This window comes from Leptopilina heterotoma, unplaced genomic scaffold, assembly GCF_015476425.1.
Source record: "Leptopilina heterotoma isolate Lh14 unplaced genomic scaffold, ASM1547642v1 Lhet_99, whole genome shotgun sequence".
Lineage (NCBI taxonomy): Eukaryota > Metazoa > Arthropoda > Insecta > Hymenoptera > Figitidae > Leptopilina > Leptopilina heterotoma.
Window position 1 is genome coordinate 573,097 of NW_025111206.1, and position 22,398 is coordinate 595,494.

Genomic DNA, 22,398 nt, shown 5'->3' on the forward strand with positions numbered 1-22,398 from the left:
ATTAAGTTTAATAATGTAATTAAGTATTTTAATATTGTTAATTAAGATTAATCCTATTCATTAATAGCACAATGTTTTTTCTTTATTCTTAAATTGCAAATAAATATTTCTAGATAAAATTTAATATTTTATTTTTTACCAAATGTTTTTAGAAATGAATATCAATATTTTATTTTAAAGGTACTTTTTATTAGTTGCACAATGAGAATAATTAATAAACCAAATCATAATTTTTTATCAATCTTTCAGCTTTTTTTGGGTGAATTTTCAAATATTACTGAAGGAATTATATTAAGGATTCAGTTTTTATTATGATTTCTCTTTTAATTCTCTAAACACAGAATATTGGATTGTATATAAAAATGGTCCATTATCATAAAAATACAAATTTTTCGATATTTTGATTGAAAAGAAATATTGTACAATTTATAATGATTGATGAATTCATATAATAGAAAATATGTTCTTCCTTTTTCTTTTTTTAATAAATAAAGTTGTAAATTAAATGTAATATTAGTCAGTTTCAAAAAAAGGAAATTTTTCTTAAATTATAAAAGCTTTTTTGTATAAAATTACATCATAGTATAAAATTAAAAAATAAATAATGGTAACTGACTCAATCACTTTTAATGAGAGCTCTTTTTTTTCATTTTTTTTTCTACCATTGCTCATAAAAGAAATTTCTTTTTTCCAATATTTTGGAATTAATTAAGACATTCTCGTCTCATAAATCACAATTTCTCAGCAAGAAAAAAAAACATAAAATAAATAAATGGAGAATATTCTTATTAATTAATAATTTATCGATTGAATAGGGAATTATGTGATAGTTCTAATAAATCCGGCAGAATATCTTGATCTAGGAGATTTTCATTTGCCAAAAGAACCATATTTACGTTGAGACTTTCACCAAAGTCGTCGTCAATGTACAGATCCTCAAATGTGGTGTCCGAAGGATCCTAGAAATTAAAAAAAAAAGAATAAATCTTTTTGTCGTCAATTATTTATTATACATTCTTTATTGAAATATTTATATTTGAAAATATTTATTAACTATTTTATTTCTACTTACAGCCATAAGTGTCGATAATTTTCCAACGGGCATTTTTGTGAATACTTTTGATTGTCCCAAGGCAGCGGGTAAAGATCTTCTTCTCGCTAAAGCAGCCGTATGATGGCAAGAATTGCATTCATCATTCATTTTATCGGTGAAGAGTAATAATGACAAATTGTCATTATTTTCCTTCTCTTTATCATTGCTTATTGATTTTTCATTTGTCATTTCATCTACTGTTTTATGTGATGAAAATCGTAATGAATTATCAGCAGGACAAATTATTTCTGTGGCTCGATCTAAAGCTTGCTTTAATGCTATTAATGATTTGTTCTCAGATTCTTGATGGTTGTCGGAAAATTCATTGTTGATATTTAATTCACTATTGTCAATGACGTCAATGACTTTCTTGTCGGATTCGTCAAGAGATTTCTCTTCAATGAATCTTTCATTAAGACATGCATCTGAAAAGAATTATTCATTACTTTTTTTTTAATAATAATTAATGGTGAAAATTAATTAGGAAAAGAAGTAAATAATCTCAGTGAATAAATGTTAGTTTTAGGCTTCGTACTAATCTACTAAAATCTACTATTTGAAATTTTTTTTACTATTTTAAAAAATTTGAATAAAATTCTTACTAAGAATTCAATTATCTTTATGAGTAATAAAATTCTGCGCAGAAATTCAATTATTTTAAAAAATTTTAATAAAATTCATCCGAAGATTTTAATTATTATCTTTATAAATAATAAAATCTTTCGCAGAAATTCAATTATTTTCAAAAATATTTAATAAAATTCTTGTGAAACATTTACAAATTATTTCCATGAATATAAAAAATCTGAGGAGGAAATCAATTATTTTCAAAAATTTGAATAAAATTCTTGACAAGAATTTAATTATCTTCATAAATATAAAAAATCTGCGCAGAAAATTATTTTCAAAAATTTAAATAAAATTCTTAGAAAGACAAATTATGAAAAAATTTGTTTATAAGAATTTAATTATTTTCATAAATATAAAATATCTGGGGAGGAATTCAATTATTTTCAAAAATTTGAATAAAATTCTTGACAAGATTCAATTATCTTTATAAATAATGAAATTTTTCTCAGAAATTCAATTTTCACAAATTTTAATGATATTCTTGACAAAAATTCAATTATTTTCATAAAGAATAAAATTCTTCATAGAAATTCAATTATTTTTAACAAAATTTTAATAAAATTCTTGATAAAATTTAATTATCTTTATAAATAATAAAATTCTTAGAAATTCAATATAACTGACAAAAATTTGATTAAATTTCTTGTCAAGAATATAATTCAATTATTTACAAAAATTTTATTTAAATTCTTCCCAAGAATTCAATTATTTCCAAAAACTTTTATAAAATTTTTCGCAGGAATTTTAAAAATTATTTTTAAATAATATTAATATTATAATCATATTTTTTTAAAATTCTAACTGAAAATTTGTAAAATAATTGTATTTTACAAAAATTCGATTCGATAGTACTTTTTTAAAATTAATTAACCCCTTGACTGTTTGGAAAAATATTCATTTTAGTGCCCCAAAATGTCCATCAAAATCTTTTAAATTGTTATATTACTTAAAAATAATAAACAATTATTTATTTATTACTTTTTCTAGTATCATTGATACCTATAGTATGTGAATAATGATATAAAAGAATTTATTTTATAATTTAAATAACAAATTTCTATTTTTTGCTAAAACTTTCACGACCCAACGTTGGGTCGCAAACAGTCTGGGCCATCTTTTTTCACGACCCAACGTTGGGTCGCAAACAGGCAACGGGTTAACGAGTGCAAACCCTGTAGTTTTCTATTCGACTTATTTGAGTAATTTATTTGGTATAGTGTTAAAGACAACAGTAAATTTTCATTTAATAAGTCAATATTTTGATCTATAAAACGAAAAGTCAGACTGTTGTCTTCAACATCAAATACTAAATAAAAAGTAAATATATACATACCATTGTCAATAATAAGCGAGTTCATATTAAAAGTATCATTTTCCATTGATTTCAAGTTTCTTTCATCGTTTTGCGAGATTTCACGTTTCAGATCTTGAGAATAGGTGACCTGAAATATTATTTTTTTTTTTATAAAATAATGTTTGAAACGTCCAAAGTAATTAATGGAAAACAAAAATAGTTTAAGCAACAAACCGTGTCATCAGTAAAGCTTTTCCTCATTTTTGACATGACTATCATTTTTTCCTTTCTCCAAAGTGATGATTCAAATACATTATCGTGATTAGCATTCACGAGTTGTGGATTAATGACAGCATCCTTAATTATCGATGAAATACAAGAGTGTTCGAACTGCAATTGTAAATTATTATTATTACTTAAAATTTCATTTTACTTATTTAAATATTTTCATTTCACTTATTTAAACTATCATTTTTTTATGTTATTAACTTATTTTTAGTAAATTATTCTAACAAAATTTGTAATGTAATTCAAACTCACTGTTTGCTCTTTTTCTTTAATCGGTTTAGTCAAAATTAATTCTGGTTGTGAAGTTTTATGTAATTTTGGTTCGAAACTTGTTTTATGACTAGCCGGCTTATGTGGCTCATAACTTTTACCCTGGACATTATTGTAAGCTGGAATTTTGTTCTCTGTACCTAAAAAGAAAAAATGTTTTAATTATTATTGAAAAATAGAAGTGACACTCTTTGAAAAAAAGAACCTTAGAAACAAATGATTTTAAGGTATCTTTCTTCGAAGAATAATTTATGTAATATTTATTTTTATAAAAAATAGAATTAATAAAAATTCGTAAACTTGAAACAATATACTTACTAGTGTTAGAAATGGATCGCTGACAATCATCACCGTAAAAGAAACGCTCTCGTTTACTAGCCAAAGATTCTTTTAGTTTTTTAATATCATTTCGAGTCTCATTAAAATCGTCATCAGACGATTCTATCGTTCTCGACGATGTTGAACCATAAATAATACTGGAAATACGTTCTTCACTTGTGAAATTACTCTTTTCGGATTCATTAATAATACTTGGAATTGAACTTTGAATATCAGAATTTTCCTTTTGTTGATCATAATAATTATACAACACCCATAGATCCTCTTGTGTCTCAATACAAGTATGTAATCTCTCCATTTGTAAAAATAAATCTGTACATTTTTTAATATTATAAACGGAATCATTGTCCACGGCTTCCTCAATTTTCTCACTTTCATTAATAACTGAATTTCGTTTTGAACTTGATCTTAATTTCTTGTTGAGATTGTTTTGAGCGGCAATGGCAGATGGTTTTGTTATTGATTTCCAATTGTCGGATGAAGTTGATGATCTCGAGGATGAACATTTTTTTACTGGTGGTGCGGTGCCAAGTGGTAGATTTAGTGTTTTTGTATTTGGTGTATTATTATTCATTGCCAATTGATCTGCATAAATTGGAGCTTCCGATTCATACTGTAACTGTAAATTTAAAGGAAGAAATTAATGAAGAAGAATATTTTTCGCTTTTCGATTAAATTTACAATGATTTTCTATTATATACATAGGGATCACAGACTGATCACCTTTGCACCTATTTTTAATTTTAATAACTATTTCACTTATTTTGTTCATTTTTAAATATTTTACCTATTTTGTAAACTTTTTATAATATTTTCAATCAAAACTAGACTTTAAAGATTTTTAATTAATTTTTTCTTCAATAAATAAAACTTATAAATTTTTTCAACTTTCATCGATTAAAATCTTAATTGGCACTGAATTAAAATCGACAAAAATTTTAATCTTTTGAATTCTATAAATTATCTTATCTTTAATTAAACTCAAATTAAGTTTATTTAAATATAAATTTTTCCAAACATTAAACAATATAAATTTTAAATATTAAAACTTCAATTTTTGTATTTTTTAGTTATAGTTTAGGAACAATTTTTACAAAAATTTTTTTATTTACAAAAATAATTAAATTTTATCAAAAATTTTATTAAAATTGTGTTAAAAATAATTAAATTCCTATGAAGAATTTAATTATTTATGAAAATAATTGAATTTTTGGGAAGAATTTTATTCAAATTTTTAAAAATAATTAAAGTTTTGCGAAGAATTTAATTATTTACGAAAATGATTGATTTCTTGGGAAGAATTTTATTCAAATTTTTAAAAATAATTGAATTTTTGACAAGAATTATATTATTTTTTTAAGATAATTGAAATTTTGACGAGAATTTTATTAACATTTTTGAAAATAATTGAATTCCTGGCGAGAATTTTATTATTTATAAAGATAATTGAATTCTTGGGAAGAATTTTATTTTAATTTTTAAAAATAATTAAAGTTCTGCAAAGAATTTAATTATTTACGAAAATAATTGATTTCTTGGAAAACATTTTATTCAAATTTTTAAAAATAATTGAATTTTTGACAAGAATTTTATTATTTTTAAAAGATAATTGAAATTTTGACGAGAATTTAATTAAAATTTTTGAGAATAATTGAATTCCTGGCGAGAATTTTATTATTTATAAAGATAATTGAAGTCTTGGGAAGAATTTTATTCAAATTTTTAAAAATAATTAAAGTTTTGCAAAGAATTTAATAATTTACGAAAATAATTGTTTTCTTGGGAAGATTTTTATTCAAATTTAAAAAAATAATTGAATGCCTGGCGAGAATTTAATTTTTTATTAAGATAATTGAATTCTTGCTGAAAATTTTATGAAAATTGTGTTATAAACAATTGAATTCCTATAAAAATTTTATTATTTATGGAAATAATTGAATTTTTAACAAGAATTTTATTATTTTTATAAAGATAATTGAATTCTTGAGAAGAATTTTATTACTTATGAGGATAATTGAATTCTAGCCAAGAATTTTATTAAATTTTTTGAAAATAATTGAATTTCTTAGAAGAATTTTTTATTTTCAGCAAATAATTGAATTGAATTTTATTTAAACGTTTGAAAATAAAAATAATAATAGTAATCAATTAGTTAATTGCATTTAGAATTATAATAATTATAATTATAATTTTTTTATCTCTTTCTTGTCACCTATTTTTAGAAAATAATTCTCCTTTCGCGTATTTTTTTCGGAAAAAGTCACCGTGATCCCTGTATTAATTTTGTATTGATTGAATTTAATTGAATTTACCTCGAGTCTCTGTAACATTTTGTACATATGATTCATGGATATTGTTCTCTTTGCAACGTCGATTTCAAGTCCAGTCTCCAATAATTTGCTGAGCAATGATGGAAAATTGTAGAGATCTATAGGAATTCCTTGCTTCCAGTGTACATATTGTTTCTCGATGTCTGCCTTTATCAATCCATTCCATGGTAATTGCACTATTATAATTTTTGCACAATTTAGAAAATAAATTTCAAAAGAGAAGTTGTGAGAAAATTTTTCAAAATAAATAGTTACTCACTTGTTGTCATTTCCCATATTAACAGAGAAAGTCCATAAATATCGGTGGCTTCTGTTGGTGTTTGATCATAAAATAATTCCGGCGCTTGCCATCTGAAAATTTCAGCTCTGAGGGGATTTTCAAATTCCTGCTCTTCTTTTGGCTGGAAAATAAATACATGATAAATAAAAATTAAATTAAAAAAATAAAAATTCTCCAAGGAAATGGAAATTAATTTTCATTTATGAAATAAAAAAATTTGCAATTCAAAAAGAAATGTTACGGTATTTTATTGAAAACATGCAAAAGTGAAACATAATGAATTGTATGAGGGCGGAAAAGGTGAATGTGTTTTTTCAACATAAATGAAATTATGTAGAGTATCGCTAATGAATCGTCAACTTGGTTGCGCCTGAAGGGATCCGCACCCATGATAAAAAAAACTGTATTGTTGACTTTGTTAAAACGATTCTATTATTCAGAATTGAATACTTTGCTGACAATAATGCACAATATCTCTAATTTCCTGTATACTCTGGAATGTTATTCCGCAAGGAGTGTAAAATTTATAAAATTCGAATGTATAAAAATAAATCTCTATTTCAATCCCGTATTCCATGTGTTAAATAAAAATTGCAAAGTTAAATAAAACTGATTTCATTTCATTTGAAATCTTCATTGAAATCAGTTTTATTACAATCAGCTTTCTGTTAATAAATCTCATTAATGACACTTTAAACTTCACTAACGAGTTTTAAATAGCGATTAGAAATAAATTAGAACTCTTTAATTTCCAAAAGTAGACAAAATTTAACGATCTTCAAATTAATTCTTCGTTTACTTATCCAGATCGTTAATTTTAAAATATGAAGTCAAGACTTGGAAACTTTTTCCCCAGTTAGTTTTCAAACAAAAGTTCCAGTCACTCTCGACAAAAGAAATGAAAAATAAATGATTATTTCACCTCATTTTTTTTCGTTGCTAATTCCCATCCGCCTAATTTAATGATTCCTGATGTTAGAAAAACACAGTGCGAACTTATAGCACCGTGAATATATCCTCTCATGTGAGCGTATCCAAGAGCCTCAGCGAGTTTGCGAATGCATCTGACAGTTTCCTGAACGGAAACACGTTCTTCTTTTTCATGAATATAATTGTAAATAGTACAATTCAAAGACTCGAAAATTGACACTAGGCCATGGCCTTCGACAAATGAGGTTGCTATCAGAAGAACGACGTTAGGATGACGAATTTCCCTGTGAATATTGAAAAATTAAATTAAATATAATTATATTAAAAATAGTATTCGATTTTAATAAAAAAAATTAAAAATTAAAAATTAAAAATAGCAGGGTTGCCACAGGTCATGGAAATCAGGGAATTCAAGGGAAAGTAGGGGAAAGTATAATTGGTCAGGGAAATCAGAAAAAAGTCAGGGATTTTCATTAAAAGTACTGGAAAAATTTAATGTTTAGAATTTATAAGAAAATTCTGAATTTTTGTGTCTTTTTGTTTGACTCATAAACTATGAAATTATTTGCAAAAATTTTAAAAAAAATTCTCGTCAACATTTTAATTATCTTTCTAAATAGCAAAATTTTTCGTCAAAATTCAATAATTATATTCAGGAATTTTTATAAAATTCATTGTAAAATTCAATTATTTTCATAAGTAACAATATTTATAAAAAAATTTAATTACTTTCATAAATAATCCAATTCTTTTTAAGAATTCAATTATTTTCAAAAATTTGAATAAAATTCTTCCCAAGATTTCAATTATCGTTATAAATAATAAAATTCTACGTAGAAATTCAATTATGTTCAACAATTTAAAAAAAATTCTTGTCAAAATTTCAATTCTCTTCATAAATAATAAAATTCTTGTTCGAAATTCAATTACTTTCAAAAATTTTAATAAAATTCTTGGCAAAATTTCAATTATTTTCAAACAATTTTCTTAATTCAATAATTTTCAATATTCTATTTTAATAAAATTTCCTAAAAGAATTTAATTATTAAATAAAAATTTTGATAATATTCTACAGGAACATACAATTATTTTCAAAAACAATAAAAATTTCACAAGAATTCAATTATTTAAAATAGAATTTGCCATAAATAACAATACTCATCACAAAAATTCAATTATTTTAAACGTAATAAAATTCAATTATTTTAAAAATTTGTAATAAAATTCATTGCGAAATTTTAATTATTTGCAAAAATTTTTCGTAATTCAATCATTTTAAATATTTTATTTTAATAAAATTTCCCAAAGAAAATTTAATTATTTAAAAAAATATTGATAAAATTCTACGCAAACATTGAATTATTATCATAAATAATGAAAATTTTACAGGAATTCAATTATTTTCGACAGAATTTTAATAAAATTCTGGGCAAAAATTTAATTATTTTCGACATAAGTTTAGTAAAATAATTCTTAGAAATTCAATTCTTTTTTATAGAATTTTATTTAAATTCTTTTTAGATATTCAATTCTTTTTGAAAATTTCAATAAAATTGTTGTTAAGAATTCAATTATTTTCATAAATAACAAAATTCTTGGCAGAAATTCAATTATTTTCAAAAATTTTAATAAAATTTTTGGTGATTATTCTATTATTTTTTATAGAATTTTAATAAAATTCTTCTTAAATGTATAATTATTTTCAAAAATTTTTATAAAGTTGTTAGAAAGAATTCAATTATTTTCGAAAGAATTTAATTATTTAAAAATTTTTTTTTTAAAAAATTCTTCGCAATAATTCAATTATTTTCATAAATAATAAAACTCATTGCAGAATTTTAAGTATTTTTAATCAAATTTTAATCAAATTCCTCGAAAAATGTAATAATTATTCTTAAAACGTTATTAAAATTTGTCGAAAGAATTCAATTATTCAATTATCTATGTTTGTATTTAAATAATTGAATTCTCGTAGAATTTTCTAATAAAAATTTATTTAAAAATTAATTTCTGTTAAAATTTTAGATAATAATTTATTGAATTTTGGAGAAGTTACTAATAATTGTCATTTTTAGAAATAATCGAATTTTGTAAAGGTTTCAAATTAAAATTTTCGAAAACTTGAATTTTTCATACTTTTAATTAAAAATTCTATGGAACTAAATTTTTTTCAAAAAGCCTAATCAAAATTTTTTAAAATTATGATATAACTGAATTGAAATTTGTAAATAAATGTAATAGAACCTTTTTTTGAGTATCTAATCATTTTTAGATTGAATCAGAATAGTCTTTAGAGTCAGGGAAAAAAGCAAAATTTTTTCTGCAAATCAGGGAAAAACAAAATTAAATTTTTATGGCAACCCTGAATAGTATTTTTTTTCTACTAACGTAAGAACTGCCAGATCGGCTTTAATGGCCTTTTCACATTCAGGATGCGTGTGTTTTTTTATGGAAACTTTTGTATTATCCCATTCGGCATAGACATATTCGAGATAACGATCCTCCGTTCCTGCGACCCATCCGACTTCAAAAAAATCCGAAAATTTCACATGCGGTACACCAGGAATTACCGAATTTATATCCTTAACATTTTTGCTCTCATTAATTTTTTTGACAAACGTTTTGTAATTAAAATCCTTGTCTGGATTGGAAATCAACAAATAATTATTTGTCTCATTTTCATTCTTTCGTCGATCCATAAATGCCCTTATTGCCTTGATACGTGACGCTTCGCTGAAATTCAAAAAAATCTATTTTTAGCATTCGAAAAAAATTCCCTTCTTAATTAATTCATAATTATTATTAATTTATTTATTATTAAAAAAAAATTATAATTTTATAAACACAAAATTGGTTTCACTTGAAAGAAAATAAAAATCAAAAATAAATTTAACTCTGATTGAATTTAATTAGAATTTATATGAAATTAAATCCATTAATCCGTTAATTAAAATTTAATTTAATAATTAATAGCATTAATTGTATGAAATAATATTAATTAATTATTTAAACATTTAGAAAATATCGAAAATATAAAGAAATAGAAAGAAATGCCATCTACACTGTCATGTAAGAATTAAGTAGCAATTTGTTGATGTTTGTTGTTTTTGTGGACGTAACATATCCGCCAAAATTCCTGAAAAATAATTTTTTAATTTGTTTTAATAAGTCAAAATTATTGTCACAATATTTATAAATATACGCGACATCAATTTTGATTATTCCAACGTCAAACATTACAATTATTTAAAAGGTTTGTTGAAAATTGACAGTTTGTTCAAAAAGTGACAATTTTACATTAAATTTACCTTCCATTAGAATTTTTCATTTTTTTACTACTTAATATCAATCGTAAGGATAATATTCCATTGTACAGCTTCTTAAATCACTCTAATTAACTTTTATTCTCAATAATTTAGACACTTTTTCGTATATAATTCCCAATTCATTGATTTCAACAACAGTTTATTGATTTTTATCTGCCAAAGGCAGCCATTTTGTTTTCACAATGTTCCCAGGCCTTTGTCAGTGTCGCTCCGTAAAAATTTTGCAGTAATTTTTTAATAGACGTTTTTAGTAAGTTAAAACCACTAGAATCCGACTAATAAACGTGCGCGGAATAAATTAGGATAATAGAAAGATGTATTTTTTTTACTATTTTGATCGTAATTAATAAAAACAGTGTATAGTCACACACGTTATTTTTTATCAATTTTTTCTATTTTTACCGTTTAGTTTACTAGATTCAGTCAGAAAATTTTCGTTAAACATGTTTTTTATTTCATTTTATTCATATAACGCGCATTTATTCAACAAAATGATGTCAAATCGTGAAAAATAGTTTCTATATGCATTGCCGACATTTTGTAATTGCCCACAATGCATTGGCTGCCATTTTGTTTTGCACAAGTTGCTGGGCTTTGTCGGTATCGCTCCGTGAATTTTTCTTGATTTTTCAACAATCTTTCGATTTCGAATATTAAAATCACGTCGATTCAACTTATTAACGTGCGGGTAAACATTTGTGATAATAGAAATACGGTTTTTCGGAAGATTTTATCGTTAATTATGAATAATACGGCACGGTCTTGAGAATATACTTTTTGTCAAATTTTGCATTTTTTTCGCTTTTCGGTTAGTCGGGTATATGAAATTCGAGACCGGAATCACTTAATTTAGTCGTATTTGCATTTTTTTTGAGTAATTTCGATAAAACGGGTTAAATAATTGTTAGGTTATTTGGGTCGATTTCCCCCTCCAGCTTCCCCTTTGTTGGCGGCCATCTTGATTTTTCGCGCAAAGGTCAATGATCGGAAATTGCGGGAAAAACGGAGTAATTCAGCGAATAAAGTAAAGTTTAAAGGGAAATTTATTAAAAAAGAAGTATTTTTTGTAAAGTAAATTATTTTAATAATCGTCGCGAGTGTTTTAAATTAGAAATACGTGAGTGTAAATGTGAAAGTGAATTATTGCCATACATATTGGATTATTCTTCAACATCAATTGCAATGGATTTCAACTTCAACAAGGAGGTAAATTCATAAGTATATTTTAATTTTATTATTTTTTTTAGAATATTATTGAAAATTATTATTTTTTGTGTCTATTCATAACTAGCTGAAAAAATTTTCATGTTTTTATTAACTTGAACAATTTATTACGTTTTCGTTATAAGTGATATAATGATTCCCATTTTTTATTCAATCGGGTTATTTATGATAATGAAATATTCTCAAAATTGCATTTGTAAAAAAATATTCGAATCGGTCTGGATAAAGGAGACACAGGGTATGTGAGGTGGTAAACAAACCGTTCAAAACAAGTGACTCCTTGGGAAGTAGAGTGTTTTCTTGCATCGTGTTTAAAAATATTATTCCCTTTATAATAATAATTAATTTTGTGAATAATATAAATTCTATTGGAACTTTAAAGCAAAGATTTCTTAATTATGAGAAAATAATGTGATTTTTAGGTTATGGAGATCACATTTTTTTATTTTCATCAGTGTTTTTGGGTGTTTGGTGTATTATTGTCAAGTGAAATTATTTTTTTTAATAATCGGCAATTTAAAAATAAATAGATGACGGACGGATTTTTTCGAAAAGGTACGAATTTTATTAATTAAAAGTCGATGTTCTTCATATTTTCCAAAAACCTTTCTCGATATTTTTTTGGCGTTTGCTGATTAGTTTTCAGAAAAATTCTCTCTTAATCTATTAAAAATCGAATAATTTTGTTTACTTACTTATTCAGACGACTAAGTTCTGGTGACATACTCCATCTCTGTTGATCTCTGTTACCTTCCCTGAAATTAAAGTTAAAAATTTTTTTTTTAAATCTGTATAAAGTACTCTTATTGCAAATTTTTATTAATTAAATTAATTACTAAAATTTCCTTTAATGAAATTAATTACTCTTGCTATTAAACTATCAATTTTATTTCTTAGAAATTAGTAAATATTTTTAAAAAGGTGAAAAAGAAATTACAGAAAAAAATTGTTTTACGTCACTTTATACGCATTTTTCGAAATTTAGAAAATTATTCATTGCAAAGTGTATAAAGCTCAATCAAGATTTGAAATTGAAAGTAAATTCTCAAACTTTCTTTTGAAAATGAAATTCGTATTTCTCAATTTTTAATCATATACTATCAACATTTTTCTATTATCTCTTTGAACCTTGAATTAGATGGTTACAAAATTATCCGGATATCACAGCAGGTGTAATATTTCAAGCGTAAACCTGTGCACGCACCTATTGTTTTCATACAATTCAAAAATCATATCCTCCATAACAAATTCGTTTATATAGTACTTTAAAGTTTTTAATTCCTTTTTTTTCCCCTCGCTACAAAAAATGTGTCTCGTTTATCAGTATTTATTTTTTTTCTTCGAACGTTTTTTTAGGTACACAAATTGAAATTCATTTACCGTTTTTTAAATAATTAAAAACTAATTATTAAAAATAATATTTATTTTATTCAATTTTTTAAAAATAATAGATATTTTTTTAATCGATTGAATTTTTTTTTTGTTAATTATTATTTAATCGACATTAACGAACAGTTCATTAAGAAGAAATGTTATATAAATTTCTTTACAAGTAACAATTTTGTAACGGATTTTATCTCCTCTGATTCCTTGCATCATTTTTATTCTAATTTTGAAAAGTTTGATTTTTAAGAGCGTAATTATTCTCAAATCGGAAGGCGAAGGAAGTTTTCTCATTGATGCTTCTCGTAACGTAAATTTTAATTAGCAAACTTAGAAAGCGTATAATGATATTCAGTGTCATGAACTATTGTTTCGGAGAAAGATCTTTGCCTAGGATTCGATTTAGCAATCTTTTTTTTCTTTTTAATAAATATTGATGAATATAAGAAATTGTGAATGTCTCAAAATTTAAAATTCAAGTAGAAGTCGTTTAATAATACAATAAAAGATCAACTGAAGAGAATAATTACGATTAATACTATATGAATAAACTAATGATGAACTAATGATTTAGTTTACATTGAATCGGGTGTATATAATAGTTTTTAGAAAAAAAATTCCCAAGCATGACGATGCTTTGAACCGTTCCAATGAGTACAGACAGTAATTAAAAGCGTTAAAGAAAGAGAAAAAAAAGAAATAAGATGTCGACTCATTCATGCATTTCATCTATCTCGATACTTATTTATTCGAGTTGAATCTTCTCATTTACACAACTTTACCAATATCATTGTTTTCAATTACTAGTATTCCGTCAGTGATCAAATTATTTATTGAAAAGTTCTTTTAAAATCAAAATTAAAGGGTCAAATGTTAACAATCAACTGTTGATGGTTTAGATTAATATCATTTTAATTATATTATTTTCTTATTATTTCTTTTATTATTATATTTACTTTAAATAGACTTCTGTGTATAATAAAAAAAACTTGGGTGGAGTTCACAACGTTTATGATCAACAATTGAAAGAAAAAAATTTTTTTTTAAATATAATAAATTGTATTGTTTAATATTTAATAATAATATAATAATAATAATAATAAATAATATTTAATATTCAAATTCTTTTTTTCGAAGTATTCATCAAAAATTTATGCAAAACATTTTTTATTCAAAAATATATAAAAATTTAAATAGAAAAATATTTTTTCCTTCTAAATCGTTGATTATAAACGTTGTAAACTTTACCAATGTTAAAAAAATAATATAAATAAGTAGTAAATTAAATTTAAAAATTAGCAGGAAGAATAATAATAGTAAATAATAAAAAAATAATATTATAAATAACATGAAAATTATTTTTTCATTATTAAATGCATATATATTAAAAACATTATTAAAAAATAACAATTATTAACATAATATAATTTAGATAATTATTAAAAATTAATATTTTAATTTTTTTCTTGAATTTTCAACAAAAACTTAAAAATAATTTAATTAAGAGGAAAGTTTACAGATATTTTCAACTATATCAAGAAAATAATTTAAATATTCCATAATATTGTTTTGTTAAGTTATTTTTTGCGAGAGAAATTCAATGGTGAAAAAAAATCCGTCAGAAAATGTTTCGCACTTTTAAAATTTTTTTTCTTTCTAAAAATTGGTAGATTTTGAAATCCATCAGTGATTTTGTAGAAAATATTTTTGTGTTCACAAAAAAATTTATTTGTACTATTTTTGAAGCATTTTTTTAGAAAAAAAATTATTTTTGGGTTGAATAAGCCAAAAAATACCATTGTTATTCCATTTTATTTTCTTAAAAAATATTTGTTTATTTATCTAACTCATTAAGGATTATAATTTTCTTTTATATAAAAATTACATGAATGGAAAAAAATTGTGGATAAAATAATTTGAATTTGTTAGAAAAATAAACAAATTCAAATAAAACAATAAATTGAATAAAAATAGTATTCTTTCTTAATTTTTGGGAGTCCCCGTCTTTAAATAAAAATAAAATATTTTCTGATCGATTTTATTTTAAGGTCATTGAATTCCTCTCGCAAAAAATTACCATCAAATCAATTGTATGAAATATTTAAATTATTTTCTTGATATAATAGTTAAAAATATTGGTGAACCCTCCCCTAAAAGAATATTTTTTTTTGATGAAATAATAAATAATAATAAATAAAAAGAATTGTAAATTTAATAAATTAAAAAAGAATTAATAAAATAAATTATCAAATAAATTTGAAAAATTAATCGCACTGTTTTTGTAGTTGCGACTTTATTAATTATTAATTACATTGATAGATTTTAAAAAAATTCATGAACATATTCTTTTATTGTTGCACTTTCACCAAGATTAGTTTCCGCTAATTAATTTTGTGCCAAATTCTCATGAATTCCTTTATTTTATTTTTTATTTTTCATTGTTCCGGTCTTGACGACAGATGTCTGGGAAACAGTGACACTGTATAACGGAAACTAAAACTCTTCTTTTTTAACCTCATTTAAATATTAAAGAAATGTTTCTTTTCGAAATTTAGTTCGCTCCTTTTTTTAAAATTAAAAACGAAAATTTACATTCGAAATAGCAAATTTCGCTTTAAATTTACATTTTCCTTTACATAATAACGTCAAAAAAAAGTAACTATGAAAAGAATTAAAAAAAGATGATAAAAAAATAAAAATAAAAAAAGGAAGCATACAAAAAGAATAATATAAATGTATTTATTCAGAAATTTTTGAAAATTGTCAGTAACGTTCTGAATAAAATTAAAACCAAAATTTGACCGAACAATATTTGGATTCCCAAATATATTTAAGTATATTGATTATTTTTTGTACTTTTATTTTTTAATTGTTCTTGTAATTGACTCGTAAAAATAACGTATATTTAAGAAAGTCGTAAATTAACTTTGTGAAAATAATATTCAGAAAAAAGCTCTAAAATACTATTATAGTTAAAAAATCATTTTTTAAACTCAAAAACTGCTATGATGATTATATATTAATTAAGATGTATATCATTAAAATCCTAATGAAGTTCTTTAAAAGCATTTTAGTTATTTACTGATGACATCTATAAGTATATAAATAATAGAAATGACCCAGAAAATTGAAAATAAATTTTCTTCAAATAATTTACTTGTCAAAATTATCAAAACGGTCATTTAAAAAGAAAAGAAAAATTCTTTGATTTTCTATAGTTGAGATTATATGTATACAGTATAGGGAACATTGAAAATTGTCCCAATTTCTAATCTATTAAAATTCTACCGAGTCATGCACTTTCATTTATTCAAATGATACTAATGATTTTGCACATCTGTGTATAAATTCTAATATTCAGTTTTAAACGTTTTGACATACTTTTATGTAATCATATATATAAGAAAAAATGTTAAATAATTTATCAAGATCAATATATAATAAAGAAAATAAAAGGAAATTTAAGGTAATATTGTTTACCAATTTGGCGGATAAAAACAACTATTACAGACTTTTACTCAACAAGTGTTTTTTTTATTATCTAATCTAGAACTAATTTTTTTTTTAATTTTTGTACAATAAATAATTTTGAAATGAATAAGGTTTTTTGTTTATACAGTGAAGAAAAATTTGTTTGATTCAAGTAAACGTTGATCAAGTTCACAATGTTCATAATCATAAAGATTTTGAAGAAAAATATTTTTCTATTTACATTTTTCTAGATTTTTGCATAAGAAAAAAGGTTTTGCATAATTTTTTCATCAATAATTTGAAGCAGAAAAAAGTGTAAACAAAACTTTTTATTGTTTTTGACAAGAAAAATATTTTTTTCAATTGTTGCTCATAAAAGATGTGAATTTTTTAAATAATCAAATTAAAATAAAATAAAATAAAATTGGTTCAAACAATTATTTTTCTATTGTCAAATATATATTTACTTGAATCAAGTAATTGTTTAAATTAAATACTATTTAATTGACTTAAATAAAAATTATTTGATTCAAGGAAATATTTATTTGAGAAAGATAAATAATTTTTTATAATTTAGTTTCATTTATGTTTATTTGTTATTTGAATCAAATAAATTTTTTTCAGTATAATTTAATGAAATAATTTTAATATTATTATTATTATTATTGTCTTCTGAGTATTGTACGAGTTTCACAGTTGGAGATTTTATTTAAAAATTTTTAATTTTCACATTCTAAAGAGTCTGAGTCTAGAATATGAAAATTGAATATAATAATGAAGAAATAAACAAGTCTTAGAGGCGACAACTGCTTTTAAATTTTGAAATATTTTTTGTATTACTGGAATTGTCATACCTGACTCAGATGAATTGGATAAGATTAGAGTCGAGGACAATGAGAATGGTTCATCTCAGCAATAATGGTCAGTTTTCCCTCTAATATTCTTATGCACTAAAACTAAATAGAGGTATTTACCTCTTCCCAGTCTGGCAGGTAAATGCAAAAAGTTTTATGAGCAAATCGTTACTCCTCTCAAACCCGAATAATGGTTGTCTTTTCCCAAAAATTTTCTAATCCACTGTAAAGTTTAACAGGGACGAACCTTTTGCGGATTAGGTTTTTATTTTTAAACATATTTATTTTCGAGAGAAACTCTAAATTTGTTTAAATTTAAAGTTTAGTGTAAAAAGTATATATATGTTTAAAAAAATAGTGGGAAAAAAATGATAAATTTGTGGAAAATTGTACAAGATTGAAAGAAAATTGTTCGCGAAAGAAAATCAGGGCGAGTGTTAATGTAACTTTGAGAAAAAGAGAAAATTTTTTCCAGGTCAACTTTAATTATACATGACAAATAAATTATTTTCGGAAATTTATTTTTTACGCTGACAAAAAGTTTATGATTTAAATAAACGATTATTTTTCTATTACCAAGTAAATATTTACTTGAATCGAATAATTTTTATTTGAGTCAATTAAATGGTATTTGCTTCAATTACTGAATTTATTGGTTCAAATACAATTTATTTGATTGAAATAAAAATTATTTTATTTAAATAAATATATTTTTGATTCAAGTAAATATTTATTTCAATGAAGAAAATGTTTATTTGATTCAAGTAAATGTTTACTTAATAACAGTTAAGTAATCGGTTATTTTAAGCAAATATATTTTTTTCAGTGTAATTGTTTTTTAAATTTATACTTTTAATTTCTTTTTTTTTTAATTATTTCAATGGAGTTATTTTTTAGAAGCACTATAATGACGAAAATATTTATAACAAATGCTGAAGTTTTAAAAAAATGACCTTCATCTGCAATAAGAAGTCTGATATCTTGTATTTCAAGATTATATAGATAAACCATTTGATAAAACGTTTAAAGTTATTATTGTCACGTTTGATTAACGAAAATTTCCCAATTTTGCGGTAAATTTTTTTTTTACTTTTATTCATTCACGCATTATTTTAGTAGATTCTTTTTAGTATTTTAATTGATTGACAAATTATTTCAATATAATTTTGCAAACCTTTTAAGAAAATTAATATTTTAATCAAATAATTGATTACTTGGCATAAAATAAAATTTATTATCAAATAATTTGCTTGAAATTATTAAATGTTTACTTAGCAAATAATTGCTATTTAAATTAAATAAACTCTACTCGAGCCAAAAATTTCTGTATTTATTACAAGTAAATATTTATTTGAAAATAATATTTTCTATTTTTCAAAAGTTTTGAATGAAATATTTTTTTGTACTCCATTATTTTTGAAAATTACTCGACTGAAATAAAAAATAATGTTATTGAGTAATTATTAAGTTAAAAGTTGTATTTTTAATTATAAAAGACAATATTTTGTAAATAAAATTCAAATTAAAAAAAGTAATAAAAATATCATCCTTCAATTGAATATTCAAAACTTTAGTAAAAATATTTTTTTTTGAAAGTAATATTCACTCGAAATCGAAATTATTGTTTATTTGAAAATAATATTTATTCGAAATCGAAATTTATGTTTATTTTAAAGTAATTTTTGTTTGATAATAATATTAATTTGAAAATTATTTTTATTCGAAAATAATGTTTATTTAAAAGTAATTTTTGATTGAAAATAATATCTATAAGAGAATAATAATTACTCGAAAAAAATATTTAGTCGAAAATAATAATTATTTGACATTAATATTGATTTAACGATAATATTTATTAAAACAGTAATATTAACTTAAAAATAATATTCCTTTGCTAATAGTAATATTTTTTTGATAAGTACTCCATTATTTGTATAAAATACATTTTTTGTTTGTAAACTATACTTAATTTAAATTGACACATGATTAACGAATTAATAATTAACAATAATTACCAGTCATTAAATTTTGAATATAAAAATAATTTACTATAATGAGTCCACATGAACTACAAAAAAAAATTATTTACATTAGAAAAATAATCAAATATACAAAGTGTTTCTTGAACAATATTTATGTTTTCATTTAAATTCATCATAATGAAAGTTTGTGTAAAAAGATTATTGTTATTGTTTATAAAATAGGATGAGAAAATTTCTTATAAAAGTCTATTCATATATACACGCAATGTTTTTAAAATTTTTGTTTATGTCGTTAAATGATATTACTTACTTTCGAAACCATTTGAGTACACCCATAATCCCCATGACACATGAAGCACAATTGTGTATAAATTGAATATAAAAATTGATAACACTTATAAAATAATGCACTGGTGATGCAAAAAAAATAATGCGTTTCAAGGACCGAACGCGTGTTACTATTTCACTATTTGCAATGCTACCGGGCCGGTTTCTCACTTTGCCCTGAACCCCGGTTCGGTGAACATTTCGATCTCGAGTACTCCCCCTACCTTTTAGTACATCATTGCTCCGATACGCTTTCGTCTTCCCCCCCAAATTTTGTTTAGACATCCTTCCCACGTTTTCTGGTACCAGGAAGTGGATGTTAAGTCATTGTCTAATGAGATTTTTCAAATTACATCATCAAAATCTTCTAAATAAATAAATCTAAATAAAATGAATAGAAGTGGAAAAAAATGGTTGAGAAAAAATGATTTTTTTGAGATTTTTTTTTTTGTTAACATTTTTGCTATTTTTTAATTAAATTTAATTAAGTTTAATAAAGGGCACTGGCCTGTTTATATAAATAAAAAATAAATAATATATTACTTACTTAAAATTTACAAAATTGATCGTAAGTTCCTAACTTTTTCGGCACATTAAATATCGGAAAATTAATTTAATTACTAAAATTCGAAGAATTTGTTTTATATCCAATTTTTAATTGTAATATATTCGCAAACACTTGCACTCACTTGGATTTATTTGGCATCGGAAATTATCCTTTTTGTCAATAGTTAAAAATTTGAAATAAACTCTGAAATATTGGTTATAATGTGTAAAATTAGGTTGTTCGTATTTAACGTCGTTTCGACAACTAAAGTTTGATAAAATTCTATATTCTTCGTGTCATACTATTTACTATGTCATTCCCTTGTTCGACCTTTCTTGTATTTACAGTGACTTTTTTTGCTTTCTTTTTTTTTGATTCGTACAAAAAATTGTGCGGAAATTTTTCTTTATACCTACGTGATTCTGGTCGGTTGGTTAATCAGATTATATAATCTGATCAGGAATTATGCCTATGGAAATTGTATATATTGTATTATTTAAGAAAAGTGGGACCCTAAATAATGACGATGTAAAAAAAAGTTTCTATTAAAGTTTTTATGTGGTAGAAATATGTTTCATTACAGTGACTAATATTTTTACTGGCTAATGTATTTTTTAAAGTATTAGTAATCTGAATATCAAGTATAAATTAATTAAAGACGAATTTTATTTTCACGCTTCGGATATTTTCACTTTTTCGACCATTTTTTGTCTATTTTCAAAAAAAGCGACTTTTTTCGATTCATTTTCAAATTCATTTTATTTCAAATTTTATAGAATGAAAAATAACTATATACTAAAAATAACTATATTCAAAGATTAGTTTTCAATAATTTTTTAAATATTTTTCAAAATATATAAATTGAAATAATTGCGAAATAGTTTTTAAAATAGATGATTAAAATAGTTTTTGAGTACATAATTGAAATAAAAAAAAAATTTTATTAGAAATAATTGAGTTTTTAAAAGTACTTAGAAAAATTGTTAAAAAATCAAATTTTGAAGAATTTTAATTGCATATTTTAAAAGTAATTGAATTTTCAAATATTTCAATGAAATATCTTCAAATAAAAATTTGAAAAATGAAATTTCACTTCATAAAGACTATAATAAAATAAAATATTTATTGCAAAAGTAATTTTCAAGATTTTTTCATTACAATTTTTTTATTAGATAAATTCAATTATTTTCAATATTTTTAATTAAGTATTACTGAAAATCCAAATTTTTAAGATCCTAAAGTTCTGAACGTTCAAATGAACGAAATTTATTTATTTCTTCTACAAATTAAATTTTTATTGCAATTATTTTGCGTCACTATCCAAAAAATTAATAACTGAGTTTCTAACCGTAAATATTTCAGTTTTTAAATTTTTTGTGATTAGTAATTTATAAAAATATCTTCAATAAAAAATATTTCGTTCATTTGAACGTTCAAAACTTGGGGATCATAAATTTTTGACTGATTTTAATTGCAAATTTAAAAGAAAAATAATTTTAATCTCTAAAATTTTAATGAAAAATCTTCAGATAAAAATTTGAAAATGATTATTAATTTAAATTAGCATATATAAAAATTGCTATAAATATTTTTTAGAATTTAATTACAAAGTTTTAAATAATTGTATTCTCAAAAATGTTGAAAAATCATAAAATGATAAGTGTATTGGAGTGTACACGTTTTCAACCAGTAAATACTCCCTCGAAAAAAGGAAAATTATTTAAAATTAACTTCAAAAAATTATAATAAAATATTTTGTAAAAAGGAATTCTTAAGAATTTTTCATTATGGGTACAATCTTTTTAAATTCAATTATTTTTGCAATATTTT

General features: G+C 22.8%; 1 protein-coding gene across 3 annotated transcripts; it reads right to left on the reverse strand.

Moving 5' to 3' along the window:
• Positions 1–167: 167 nt before the first annotated feature.
• LOC122512402 (probable tyrosine-protein kinase DDB_G0283397) lies at positions 168–20,860 on the reverse strand. Of its 3 annotated transcripts, XM_043628194.1 has the most exons (13): positions 20,569–20,688; positions 20,005–20,352; positions 12,700–12,759; positions 9,843–10,187; positions 7,447–7,738; positions 6,504–6,645; positions 6,227–6,420; positions 3,894–4,533; positions 3,558–3,715; positions 3,252–3,407; positions 3,057–3,165; positions 1,073–1,518; positions 168–959 (listed from the first exon to the last, which is right to left on the reverse strand). In XM_043628194.1, the coding sequence occupies exons 2-13, from the start codon at positions 20,304–20,306 to the stop codon at positions 801–803; spliced, it is 3,003 nt and encodes a 1,000-aa protein (XP_043484129.1). In that variant the 5' UTR covers positions 20,307–20,352; positions 20,569–20,688; the 3' UTR covers positions 168–800. The 3 variants fall into 3 exon arrangements, with proteins under 3 accessions (XP_043484129.1, XP_043484130.1, XP_043484131.1); XM_043628195.1 differs by lacking the exons at positions 20,005–20,352; positions 20,569–20,688 and adding an exon at positions 20,711–20,860; XM_043628196.1 differs by lacking the exon at positions 20,005–20,352 and having other exon boundaries at positions 20,569–20,703.
• Between the last annotated feature and the right edge of the window lie 1,538 nt (positions 20,861–22,398).